Raw genomic sequence first — 14,221 nt, 5'->3', positions numbered from 1 at the left:
GAACCCATTTGAGTAAAATCTATGAATATAATGATTCATAATAACATTACTACTCAAATAAAGGAGGCGCAACAAGGAGTTTTAAAAGAGGGAAATTTAAAGGATGAAATACCCAAAGGATCGGAGAAGCATCTTAATATTCGGGAAGACGGAACCCGGTATAGGGCTGAAAGGATTTGGGTACCAAAATTTAGAGATATGAGAGAAATGGTACTTAGAGAAGCTCATAAAACCAGATACTCAATACATCCTGGAACGGGGAAGATGTACAAGGATCTCAAGAAACATTTTTGGTGGCCGGGTATGAAAGCCGATGTTGCTAAATACGTAGGAGAATGTTTGACGTGTTCTAAGGTCAAAGCTGAGCATCAGAAACCATCAGGTCTACTTCAACAACCCGAAATCCCGGAATGGAAATGGGAAAACATTACCATGGATTTCATCACTAAATTGCCAAGGACTGCAAGTGGTTTTGATACTATTTGGGTAATAGTTGATCGTCTCACCAAATCAGCACACTTCCTACCAATAAGAGAAGATGACAAGATGGAGAAGTTAGCACGACTGTATTTGAAGGAAGTCGTCTCCAGACATGGAATACCAATCTCTATTATCTCTGATAGGGATGACAGATTTATTTCAAGATTCTGGCAGACATTACAGCAAGCATTAGGAACTCGTCTAGACATGAGTACTGCCTATCATCCACAAACTGATGGGCAGAGCGAAAGGACGATACAAACGCTTGAAGACATGCTACGAGCATGTGTTATTGATTTCGGAAACAGTTGGGATCGACATCTACCGTTAGCAAAATTTTCCTACAACAACAGCTACCATTCAAGCATTGAGATGGCGCCGTTTGAAGCACTTTATGGTAGAAAGTGCAGGTCTCCGATTTGTTGGAGTGAAGTGGGGGATAGACAGATTACGGGTCCAGAGATTATACAAGAAACTACCGAGAAGATCATCCAAATTCAACAACGGTTGAAAACCGCCCAAAGTCGACAAAAGAGCTACGCTGACATTAAAAGAAAAGATATAGAATTTGAAATTGGAGAGATGGTCATGCTTAAAGTTGCACCTTGGAAAGGCGTTGTTCGATTTGGTAAACGAGGGAAATTAAATCCAAGGTATATTGGACCATTCAAGATTATTGATCGTGTCGGACCAGTAGCTTACCGACTTGAGTTACCTCAACAACTCGCGGCTGTACATAACACTTTCCACGTCTCGAATTTGAAGAAATGTTTTGCTAAAGAAGATCTCACTATTCCGTTAGATGAAATCCAAATCAACGAAAAACTTCAATTCATCGAAGAACCCGTCGAAATAATGGATCGTGAGGTTAAAAGACTTAAGCAAAACAAGATACCAATTGTTAAGGTTCGATGGAATGCTCGTAGAGGACCCGAGTTCACCTGGGAGCGTGAAGATCAGATGAAGAAGAAATACCCGCATCTATTTCCAGAAGATTCTTCAACACCTTCAACAGCTTAAAATTTCGGGACGAAATTTATTTAACGGGTAGGTACTGTAGTGACCCGAACTTTTCCATGTTTATATATATTAATTGAGATTGATATTTACATGATTAAATGTTTCCAACATGTTAAGCAATCAAACTTGTTAAGACTTGATTAATTGAAATAGGTTTCATATAGACAATTGACCACCCAAGTTGACCGGTGATTCACGAACGTTAAAACTTGTAAAAACTATATGATGACATATATATGGTTATATATATAGTTAACATGATATTATGATATGTAAACATATCATTAAGTATATTAACAATGAACTACATATGTAAAAACAAGACTACTAACTTAATGATTTTGAAACGAGACATATGTGTAACGATTATCGTTGTAACGACATTTAATGTATATATATCATATTAAGAGATATTCGTACATCATAATATCATGATAATATAATAATTTAAAATCTCTTTTGATATTATAAACATTGGGTTAACAACATTTAAAAAGATCGTTAACCTAAAGGTTTCAAAACAACATTTACATGTAACGACTAACGATGACTTAACGACTCAGTTAAAATGTATATACATGTAGTGTTTTAATATGTATTTATACACTTTTGAAAGACTTCAATACACTTATCAAAATACTTCTACTTAACAAAAATGCTTACAATTACATCCTCGTTCAGTTTCATCAACAATTCTACTCGTATGCACCCGTATTCGTACTCGTACAATACACAGCTTTTAGATGTATGTACTATTGGTATATACACTCCAATGATCAGCTCTTAGCAGCCCATGTGAGTCACCTAACACATGTGGGAACCATCATTTGGCAACTAGCATGAAATATCTCATAAAATTACAAAAATATGAGTAATCATTCATGACTTATTTACATGAAAACAAAATTACATATCCTTTATATCTAATCCATACACCAACGACCAAAAACACCTACAAACACTTTCATTCTTCAATTTTCTTCATCTAATTGATCTCTCTCAAGTTCTATCTTCAAGTTCTAAGTGTTCTTCATAAATTTCAAAAGTTCTAGTTTCATAAAATCAAGAATACTTTCAAGATTGCTAGCTCACTTCCAATCTTGTAAGGTGATCATCCAACCTCAAGAAATCTTTGTTTCTTACAGTAGGTTATCATTCTAATACAAGGTAATAATCATATTCAAACTTTGGTTCAATTTCTATAACTATAACAATCTTATTTCAAGTGATGATCTTACTTGAACTTGTTTTCGTGTCATGATTTTGCTTCAAGAACTTTGAGCCATCCAAGGATCCATTGAAGCTAGATCCATTTTTCTCTTTTCCAGTAGGTTCATCCAAGGAACTTAAGGTAGTAATGATGTTCATAACATCATTCGATTCATACATATAAAGCTATCTTATTCGAAGGTTTAAACTTGTAATCACTAGAACATAGTTTAGTTAATTCTAAACTTGTTCGCAAACAAAAGTTAATCCTTCTAACTTGACTTTTAAAATCAACTAAACACATGTTCTATATCTATATGATATGCTAACTTAATGATTTAAAACCTGGAAACACGAAAAACACCGTAAAACCGGATTTACGCCGTCGTAGTAACACCGCGGGCTGTTTTGGGTTAGTTAATTAAAAACTATGATAAACTTTGATCTAAAAGTTGTTATTCTGAGAAAATTATTTTTATTATGAACATGAAACTATATCCAAAAATTATGGTTAAACTCAAAGTGGAAGTATGTTTTCTAAAATGGTCATCTAGACGTCGTTCTTTCGACTGAAATGACTACCTTCACAAAAACGACTTGTAACTTATTTTTCCGACTATAAACCTATACTTTTTCTTTTTAGATTCATAAAATAGAGTTTAATATGAAACCATAGCAATTTGATTCACTCAAAACGGATTTAAAATGAAGAAGTTATGGGTAAAACAAGATTGGATAATTTTTCTCATTTTAGCTACGTGAAAATTGGTAACAAATCTATTCCAACCATAACTTAATCAACTTGTATTGTATATTATGTAATCTTGAGATACCATAGACACGTATACAATGTTTCGACCTATCATGTCGACACATCTATATATATTTCGGAACAACCATAGACACTCTATATGTGAATGTTGGAGTTAGCTATACAGGGTTGAGGTTGATTCCAAAATATATATAGTTTGAGTTGTGATCAATACTGAGATACGTATACACTGGGTCGTGGATTGATTCAAGATAATATTTATCGATTTATTTCTGTACATCTAACTGTGGACAACTAGTTGTAGGTTACTAACGAGGACAGCTGACTTAATAAACTTAAAACATCAAAATATATTAAAAGTGTTGTAAATATATTTTGAACATACTTTGATATATATGTATATATTGTTATAGGTTCGTGAATCAACCAGTGGCCAAGTCTTACTTCCCGACGAAGTAAAAATCTGTGAAAGTGAGTTATAGTCCCACTTTTAAAATCTAATATTTTTGGGATGAGAATACATGCAGGTTTTATAAATGATTTACAAAATAGACACAAGTACGTGAAACTACATTCTATGGTTGAATTATCGAAATCGAATATGCCCCTTTTTATTAAGTCTGGTAATCTAAGAATTAGGGAACAGACACCCTAATTGACGCGAATCCTAAAGATAGATCTATCGGGCCCAACAAGCCCCATCCAAAGTACCGGATGCTTTAGTACTTCGAAATTTATATCATATCCGAAGGGTGTCCCGGAATGATGGGGATATTCTTATATATGCATCTTGTTAATGTCGGTTACCAGGTGTTCACCATATGAATGATTTTTATCTCTATGTATGGGATGTGTATTGAAATATGAAATCTTGTGGTCTATTATTATGATTTGATATATATAGGTTAAACCTATAACTCACCAACATTTTTGTTGACGTTTTAAAGCATGTTTATTCTCAGGTGATTATTAAGAGCTTCCGCTGTCGCATAGTTAAATAAGGACGAGATTTGGAGTCCATGCTTGTATGATATTGTGTAAAAACTGCATTCAAGAAACTTATTTTGTTGTAACATATTTGTATTGTAAACCATTATGTAATGGTCGTGTGTAAACAGGATATTTTAGATTATCATTATTTGATAATCTACGTAAAGTTTTTTAAAACCTTTATCTATGAAATAAAGGTTATGGTTTGTTTTAAAAATGAATGCAGTCTTTGAAAAACGTCTCATATAGAGGTCAAAACCTCGCAACGAAATCAATTAATATGGAACGTTTTTAATCAATAAGAACGGGACATTTCACTCAGGAAGCGTTGAAGGCGGTGCTTGCCCGGAACAGGAGAGGGTCGCCATTCTTTCTGATGACAATAAAAAGTTATCTGGAGAAGGTGTCGACAACGTTGGGTGAACTTACCCGCCTTTAACATGGTATACCTGTGATTTTTGCCCTCCTTTTGAAGTCATCCATTGTTCATCAGTCGTTTAATGTCTTTATTGAGGCTATCAATAAGTTAACTACGTTTGAGGTGTTGAGGGCAGTGCATTGCTACTTGCCGTCTGGTAGCGCGGCCCAAAAGATGAAAATTGATTTGAGCGCTACCTGTGTTCAGGACTGCCAGCGGGCAGATGAGGCTCTCGGCCAAATTTGCTTTGAAGAGTTAGATAAAATCTGTAGGGATGAGAACTCATCCGTAGAGGATATTTTAAATTACCAACCGTAGAGATATGCACTTGGTTGTGTTTTTGTTATGAATGTATTTTTTTTTACATTTTGTTATGTCTTGTGTGTAAACTAGTTTATTTTGCCTTAAGTTGCGAGTAGTGTCATGACAAAAACGTAGATATCTAGACTACATGTGAGTATGGTCGAGTTGTTTATACGGTAAAGCTGGACCATCAATGATATGGTCGGACACCCTCATTATTCGAGAAGGTTCTTCGAGAGGTGTCCTCCTACCAACGAAAGCTAGAAGGCATTTCTTCTAGCGGTAGGTCTGGAATATGCCAAAAACTTTTGATTTCGTTTGTGTCATATTCAGAGTCGTTACAGTGCATAAGTATATAAAATGAAACTTTATTGATGACTTATACATAAAAATGATTTGAGTACATAAGTGTTTTGCATTTCTGCCATCCGAGTGGGTGATCAGGCCTCCCGGTTGCAGATAAGTTACACATGATATTTCTTTAAATGAAAGGTGTGCCAAGGACGTTGTATCGGAACTCCGTCTGGTGTTTCCAGGTGGTATGCTCCGTACTCACTTATGCCGACAACCTTGTAAGGTCCCTCCCATCGTGGGCCTAATTTTCCGACATCTTGCTTCCAGCTGGCCTCGTTGCTACGTAACACCAAGTCGTTTAACTAAATGTCCAGTGGCTTGACTTTTTTGTCATAGTGGTTTGCGATTTTTTGCTTCTTTTCTGCTTGCCGGATATGTGCTATTGTTCGCCGTTCCTCTAGAGCATCCAAGTTTTCTCGTAATGCTTTGTAGTTTTGTTGTTCATCGAATGTTGTTATCCGGTTGGTTGGGATAAGCACTTCAGCCGGGATAACCGCTTTGGTGCCGTATACCAAACTAAAAGGAGCTTCGTTTGTACTGTCTTTCGGTGTTGTCCGGTATGCCCATAGTACATGTTAGAGTTCATCCACCCATCCTTGTCGGTGTTTACCTAGTCTTGCTTTTATGCTGGCAATGATGTCTCTGTTAGTGACCTCGAATTGTCCGTTGGCCTGTGGGTCGGCCACGGAAGTAAATGACTGCTGAATGTCCATGTGTGCACACCAGTCTTTAAATGGATTGTTTGCAAACTGTGTGCCGTTGTCGCTGACTATCTCTCATGGTAAACCGAAATGACAAACGATGTCCTCCCATACAAAGGTTAAGAAGATTTTCCTTCCTGTGATCGTGCTTAAAGGTTTTACCTCGACCCATTTTGTAAAGTAGTCGATTGCGACGACTAGGAATTTAACGTTTCCGACACCTCTTGGGAATGGGCCGACAATGTCGATCCCCCATTTGCAGAACGGCCAAGCGGCGTGTATAGGAATCATGTTTCGACGAGGGATCTATTGACGGGAGCATGTATTTGACATGCCTCACAGTTTACGATCAGATCATATGTGTCCCGGTACATATGTGGCCAAAAATAACCCATTCTTTTGATCCTGCTGACTATCGTTCGGTAGCCGAAGTGTGTAGAGCAGGCTCATTCGTGCATTTCTTGTATGATTTCTTTGGCCTGCGCTGGCCCAACGCATCTTAAGTAAGGCTCTATGAATGATTTCCTGTACAGGATGCCATTTTTAAAGTTATACATTGGTGCCCGCATTTGTATCCTACGGGCTTGTTGTTTGTCTTCCGGGAGGGTACCGTCGACAAGGTATTTTATAAAAGGTTTTATCCAACATTCTTCTTCTATTGTGATTGTTGCCATGAGAGTGTCCTCTTCAGTTGACTTTCTTTCTAGTACTTCAACCATAACCTTTTTGGTGAAGTGGTCGTAGAGCAGAGAGGCAAGCTTACTCAAAGCATCTGCTTTCTTATTAAGGTTACGGGGTATTTGCTTTATTTCAAATGCCGCAAAGGTTTTGTTTAGCGCTTTTGTAAGCTCTAGGTATTTTTGCATCGATGTATCTCTTGCTTCGAAGCTGCCGTTTAACTGGCTTTCTACCAGTTGTGAGTCGACATAAGCTGTGAGTTGTCGTACATCAATACTTTTTGCCAAGCGTAATCCGGCTATTAGTGCTTCGTACTCGGCCTCGTTGGTTGAGGAAGCGATTTTCAACCGGATAGCGTAGGTTATTTCTTCTCCATTTGGGGAAACGAGGAGTAGGCCTATGCCGGCCCCCTCCTCACTCGACGCTCCATCCGTATATAGTTCCCAGAATTCGTCTGTTTCCCTTTTTGTGATGGTGGTTTCACCTTGTTTGATCATGTCAGAGGAGAGCTCTACCTGGAAGTCGGCTATGACTTGGCCCTTGACTGAATGTCTCGGGAGGAAGGTGATTTCGTGCTCGCCAAGTTCTATTTCCCACTTCGCCATTCTTTCAGAATTTTCTGGCCTAGTCAGGACGTGTTTGATCGGTTGGTTCGTGAAAACCTGTATCGGATGTGCTTGAAAATATCGTCGTAACTGTCTGGCTGTGTGCACTAAGGCATAAATTAGTTTTTCCATGGCCAGGTAGTTTACTTCTCCGTTTTGTAATACTTTGCTTACGAGGTATACCAGCATATGGGTTTTACCTCTGTCAGCAATTAGAACCGAGCTGATTGCCTCAGAGGAGGCGGCAAGGTAAACCGTGAGGGTTTCACCCGGTATTGGTGCCGTTAACGTTGGTAGTTCTTTTAAGAATGCCTTTACATCCTGGAAGGCCTTCTCGGCCTCATCCGTCTAAATGAAAACTTTCTTGCTCAAGCAGCCCTTTAATATTTGGAGAAAGGGAAGGGCTCTGTCGGCAGCCCGTGACAGAAACCTTGTAAGCGCCGCTAGCTTCTCGTTTAAGCTTTGCACGTATCTTTTACTCCTGGGTGACTGCATGTTTTCGATTGCTTGGATTTTCTTCGGGTTTGCCTTGATTCCTCTCGGAGTTATCGTGAAGCCTAAGAAACGGCCTTCTTCCATTCCGAAAGAGCATTTTGACGGATTTAGCTTCATATTGATTTTGCGTAGTGAATCGAACGTTTCAATGATGTCTAAAATCATTTGTTCTTCTGTTTTGCTTTTGGTAATGATGTCGTCTACATATGCTTCGATATTTCGTTCGATTCTGTCCTGGAATGCTTTGTCGATTACCTGTTGGTATGTTGCTCCGGCATTCTTTAACCACAAAGGATGCCTTTGTTTGTGAAGAATGCAGTCTTTTCTTCGTCGACCTCTACCATTGGGATTTGTTGGTAACCTCTGTATGCATCCAGGAAGCTCAGAAACTGAAAACCCGAGAGGAACTCGACCTTTCAGTCGATCTCCGGCAGAGGGTAATTGTCTTTTGGGCATTCTTTATTGATATCCTTGTAATCGACACACATGCGCCAAGATTCGTCTGCCTTTTTTACCATCACGAGGTTTGCCACCCATGTTTTTCATTATACCGGGGTTGACCAGCCGTTGTACTTCATTATCCAGGAATTCGCTTCGTTCTAGCGCCATTGCTCTTTTCTTCTGAACAACCGGTGTGATGTTCGGGTTTACGTTTAGCCGGTGTTGGGCTATTTCTCGTGGGACACCCGTCATATCGGATGGCACCCAGGCGAAGACATCAATATTTGCTGCTAAGAGTTTACAGAGTGTGTCCCTCGCGTTGGTGCTCAAGGTAGCGCCGATCTGGATCCGCTGGTCTGGACGCTTGGGATACGGGGATATGTAACCGTTATCATGGATTACAATATCATTGTTTCCTTTGAATATCTGCATACATTCAATTGGTTCCAATTCTTGCGTCCGGATCGTGGCTACTCCGACTGGAGTTGGGAACTTCAACATGCTGTGTACCATTGACGTAATTGCGCCAAATTTCTGCATGGCGTTACGTCCTAGGATAACGTTATACCGTGAGTCTGTTTTGACTATGAAAAATTCGATGTCTGCAGTGCTTTGGAAGGGTAATGTTCCTAAAATGACCTCCAGTGTGATGGAGCCCACTGGCCAGGTTGCAGCGCTGTTGAATTCTGCTAGTGGCTAATTTGCGGCTTTCTTATGTCGTCTGATGCTTTCTGGTAGCTGCAGAAAACAATGTTCAAACATGACCTCTGCCCCCGCACCGGTGTCGGTGTATATTCGCCCAATTTGGCCATTGGAGATGTGTGCCCTTATGATAACAGGGTCTAAAGATGGGTTAATATTGAACAACGAGGGGAAGACGATTGGTTCGTGCTTCCATTCATCTAACACCCCTGATTTTCGTCGTTGTCCCACGACCCATGAGTGAATCATGTGCACATCAGCGTCGTCGATTCTGTTTGTGCTTGTTTCTTCGTCTTCCAGCTCATTAGGGTGAGTAGTGATTATTTTCGTACCTTTAGATAGCGCTATTTGATCAAACCAAAATCGTCTAGTTAATAGATTTCGGGTTTGAGTGCTTGATTTGGGAAAAAAGAGTGGATCGAATGTTTTAACTCCAATAATTGTGCAAACCCTGATTTGAAATTTGGATTCCAAGGATGTAAAACAATCGATTAGATTAACCTTATTCGATCGGAATCGAATAAGTTAATATCTAAAAGTGAGGATTAATTTCTATGACGATCGGAGTATTGATCGAAATTGTGTTAATGACTGGAGAAATGTTATCGTAATTAATTTGGGCAGAGTAACATTAATGCATCCAGTGTTGTTGAATAAACGATCTTGTTCGTGTATTTATAGATGTTATGAGGGAATGGTGACGTGGCACATGTCCCTTTCATGGTTGTAACAAACTTTTCCAATCCCGAGGGGTGACGTGGCATATGTCCCTTTCATAGGAATAATCGAGCAGATCCTAACAAACTTTACTAGATTCGTGGGCTGACGTGGCGTGCAATTTGCTTATATGTTTATTCCGGGATCGAGTACTCGTTCCGAGATGAAGTGTGTCCCGGGACAGTACTTGTCCCGGGAAGGAATCTTTATACCGGGTTGGAATATTGGACCGGGAAGTAGTGACGGTACCGGCAGCATGTTAGTCCCGGCTAAGATGTCACGGAGCACTTAGTTCAACCGGGAAGGTTTTGCTTTCTATTTACTCCAAGTGTTTCTTCACGGTGCTAGTCACCATGACTGGCTATATGATGCCAGTAACATGCATGCCATCCGGGCTGGGTTTATCCCGACTAGTCGTTCGTTCGGCATGGTCCCTTTCATGGTATGTTCACAAGTAATCTCCTGATCAAGTTACTGAGATGATGCCGGATGATGTCAGGAAGGAGCCCTTCTTCCTGGATGAACCGGGCCGGGTAAGATCTAAGCCGGGCGCTACTTGTTAATGTCATTTTGAAATGGATCATTATGCGTATCATTAGTCTTTATATAATGTCTTTCATTATTATGCCTTGTGATATTGTTGTCATGATTAGCGAGTAGTTATCTTTAGTGTATGCTATGATGTAGTCAGTTATAATGCCGAAATAATATTATGGTTTGTGCATGTTGCAAAGATGCTTTCCGATTATGCTTTAAACTCAATCACTTTTCTAACTAATAGAACGTAGTTATCGGCTCTGTTATTGGGAAGTCGCGAATCCCGATTTAGTGTACACTATCTGTGTCACCCCTTATTAAGAGAAGTCTATCAGATACAACGTAAGTTTGACTGAGGCACACCGGTTGTAGTAAGTCCACCTAGCCTTGGATTCCGACTGAGGACTCTTTCCTAGTGAAACATCTAACTAGACCCCTAGTACATTGTCAGTCCTAGACCATGCTAGTGTAGTCACCAAGCATATAAACTTTGTACGTGTACACTGAAGCACAACGGTTGTTGTAAGTTGTACCTCTACTACGTAAGGCCATGGAACCCGGTTAGTGCTAATTAGTACACTTCACCATAACGCGGTCTCAAGCATTGCACCTCGCTTGAGGGATTCTTAGTTATTTAAGGAACTGTTTGTTTAAACACATAAAGGATTGGACCGTTTGGATAACCGAACGTGTTCATGGAAGTTAAACCTGACTTGGTCATGGTGTTTTTTATGGTTGAACTCTTTTCAAGGTCCTAACTATCTTTTTAAACCCAATCATTAACGAAAGCATCGAAACACATTACGTTTCTCGGATATGGAATACCATGTATTCTATTATGCTTAAGAAAGTTTAGACCTTTGTGGAATGTTAATACGTCACCCAACCGAGTCGCTCAATTGGATGAGCCGTCTGAACGTGTATGCCTGTAGTCAGACTGCACGGGCGTAGGGGGTAAGGGACGTTGCTGTCTATTCAGAATCTTTAAGCCTAACGCATTACCCAGTGACATGTCTTATGACAGGGGCGTTAGGACTAGTGAAATGAATACAAGGTCATTACCTATTCATGAGCCAGCATTCCATAATCTCGGCAAGTAACTGACGAAACTATAGTATGCACTTGTTTTAACCTTATCTGAATTACAAATTTATTGTATTTATTTATTTTTTCTTATAAACTAGAAAAAAACCAAAATTAGGTAATAAACCACTACTCCTTCACTTTAGGATTATCTTAAGCTTTAATTATATGTTCGATTCTACTGATATCTTAAAAATACGACCCTAAGTCATACTTCCCTTACTCGCCATAATAAGGAGCAGTACGATTTAGGCCCCGCTAAATATAAATTTAAAACTATTACTTTACCTCTTGAAAGTTGACTCTGGCGTCTTGCGTCCTAACGACACCGCATATATAAAATCGTCTGTTTCGGCCGTATCATAAGGAGAGTAAGTTTTTGGCACCGCTACCAGAGAACTGATATTAGACAATACTGCTTCTATCAAACCTATTTGCAAGCATTTAGTGATGTCTAAGAAAGACAATTATACACGGACTTGGTTGTTGGATATTCCGAACAATCTCCAATTATATTGGAACCAAAAGGATCCTGCCTCTCCATAGTCGGCCTGGCCACTTGGTTTGTTGATAGTTAGTGCGAAGCTCTGTTATCAAAATTCCAGGGAATCAGTAGCAAGAACCAAAAACATAATTAAACATAGGATAATTATCTTAGATTACCTTAGATTACCTTAGGTTACCTTAGATTACTTTAGATTAAGATTGCTCTAGTTTACTTTAGACTAAATTAGAAACTTAGCTTATCTACTTAAAATTTAAAACAAAAGGGCATACTCAGTGTATGACCCAAACCCGACTAGATTAGGACCGTTGTTATTCGTACCTGATCCATACGCAAAAATCTCTAAAGCACGTAAAGAAGAACGAATCAGAAATCAAATGGCGTTACACATTATTCTAGCAGAAAACACCAAACCCTCGATTGAAGGTCGAGGAGGACCAATCAGATTCCCATAAATTCAAGGACACTCGTTTGAGTTAAAACATCACATTATACAGCTCATCCAAAATGGTAGCCAATTTCATGGGTTACCGAATGATGATCCTAACTCTCACCTTGATAAATTCATATCTCTTTCAAACTCCTACAAACAGCCATGGATAGGACAAGATATAGTCCGGCTATACTTGTTCCCCTATTCTTTCACTCATCATGCACAAACATGGTTTGAAGGATTGAAAAAGATTCCATCACGTCATGGACGAAGATGGATAATAAATTCCGAACCAAACATTTCCCTTCTTCTAAACAAACCAAGCTTAAGAATGACATCATTAACTTTAATCAAAGTTATGATGAATATCTTTACACCACATGGGAGCAATTCAAAACCCTGCTGAAGAACTGCCCTAATCACTAGTTAGAACGGTAAGCCCAAATATGTACCTTCTACAATGGTCTTACGGTAAATCATAGGACGACGATCGATGCAGCAGCTCAAGAAAATCTGATGAACCAAACTGCAGATGAAGCATGTGAGTTGCTCGAGAATATGTCAATGCATCATCATGACTGGAACAGTGGTGAAACAACTTCATCATCTGCCCCACTCTCCGCATTTAATAATCAAACATAGGCCATTAAATCTCTCACATACAAGATGGAGTCTCTTGCAAAACAGCTCGGAGAATTGAAGACGCAGCTGCAGCAAGTTAACCAGGCTCAGGCCTGTGTTAATTGTACCAACCCGCAACCCACTAAAGAATATCAAGTTGAGTAGGAAATCCTGACGGTTCAGTCTGTTACGTTCAATACCCAGCTCGTCAATCAAATCGCGGATTCAATCAACAACCTCGGGTTAACCAATTTCAAAGAAATAACCAGCCTTTTCGCTATCATTACCCACCTTATCCACCCCAACAATCTCAATTAACCTATGATCAACCACTTCCACTCACTGGACCACCAGCCGAGGAAAATTCTCCAAACACACAAATTACGAAAGTACACAACCTTGCTCTCGGGACTGATGATCAGTTGACTCGGTTCATTCAAGAACAATAATAGCTAAACCAAAGAACCTCATCTGGACAAGACCAGACAGAGATACTCATGCAAAACCAATTGGCTCTGCTCAAAAGTCTGGAAACGTAGCTCGAACAGTTATCACAATGCCTTGAAACCCGACGATAAGGAAGATTACCTAGTAATACTATCCAAAATCCCTACATAGAGAAAGCTAAGCAAATGGACTCCATAATCCCAGAAGAGGAACCACAGAGAAGGTCAGCTAGGTTCAAGAACAAATCGACGTATACTCAGAAGATGTCCACTCAAACTCCCGTTCGCGTACCTTATCCTGGAAGGCTACTGGAAGAACCATCCAAGCTTAATACCTACAAACTTGATGGAAGATTCTTGGATACCATGTCCAAAGTTCCCAACCAGAAGAGATACATTCGAAGGCTTCTCTCTACAAAGGAAAGGATACCAGATTCCAAAAAAATTCCACTGAGTGAAGAATGCTCGGTATTACTCAGAAGCTTTCTACTGCAAAAGCTAGGAGATATGGGCCAATTCATTTTCCCATGTTCAATCTACCAATCTGGAACCATTCATGCGCTAGCAGATTAAGGAGCAAATATCAACCTAATCCCCTACTCTCTCTACAAGAGATTAGAGTTAGGAGACTTGTCACCAACTAAAATAACAATGCAACTTGCCAATCACACAATCCAATATCCTAAGGGCATAGCTAAGAACGTCTTGGTG

The 14,221-nt window shown here is 39.4% G+C and overlaps 1 protein-coding gene across 1 annotated transcript; it reads right to left on the bottom strand.

The window, feature by feature from the left end:
• Positions 1–6,693: 6,693 nt before the first annotated feature.
• LOC139894299 (uncharacterized) lies at positions 6,694–8,481 on the bottom strand. The gene is made up of 2 exons (XM_071877515.1): positions 7,999–8,481; positions 6,694–7,878 (listed from the first exon to the last, which is right to left on the bottom strand). Exons 1-2 carry the CDS (start codon positions 8,479–8,481, stop codon positions 6,694–6,696), a joined length of 1,668 nt encoding a protein of 555 aa, XP_071733616.1.
• Between the last annotated feature and the right edge of the window lie 5,740 nt (positions 8,482–14,221).

Source organism: Rutidosis leptorrhynchoides, chromosome 1 (genome assembly GCF_046630445.1).
Source record: "Rutidosis leptorrhynchoides isolate AG116_Rl617_1_P2 chromosome 1, CSIRO_AGI_Rlap_v1, whole genome shotgun sequence".
In the NCBI taxonomy this organism is placed as follows: Eukaryota; Viridiplantae; Streptophyta; class Magnoliopsida; order Asterales; family Asteraceae; genus Rutidosis; species Rutidosis leptorrhynchoides.
Note: the sequence above shows the minus strand (reverse complement) of the source record. Positions and strands in the feature narration are given on the sequence as shown.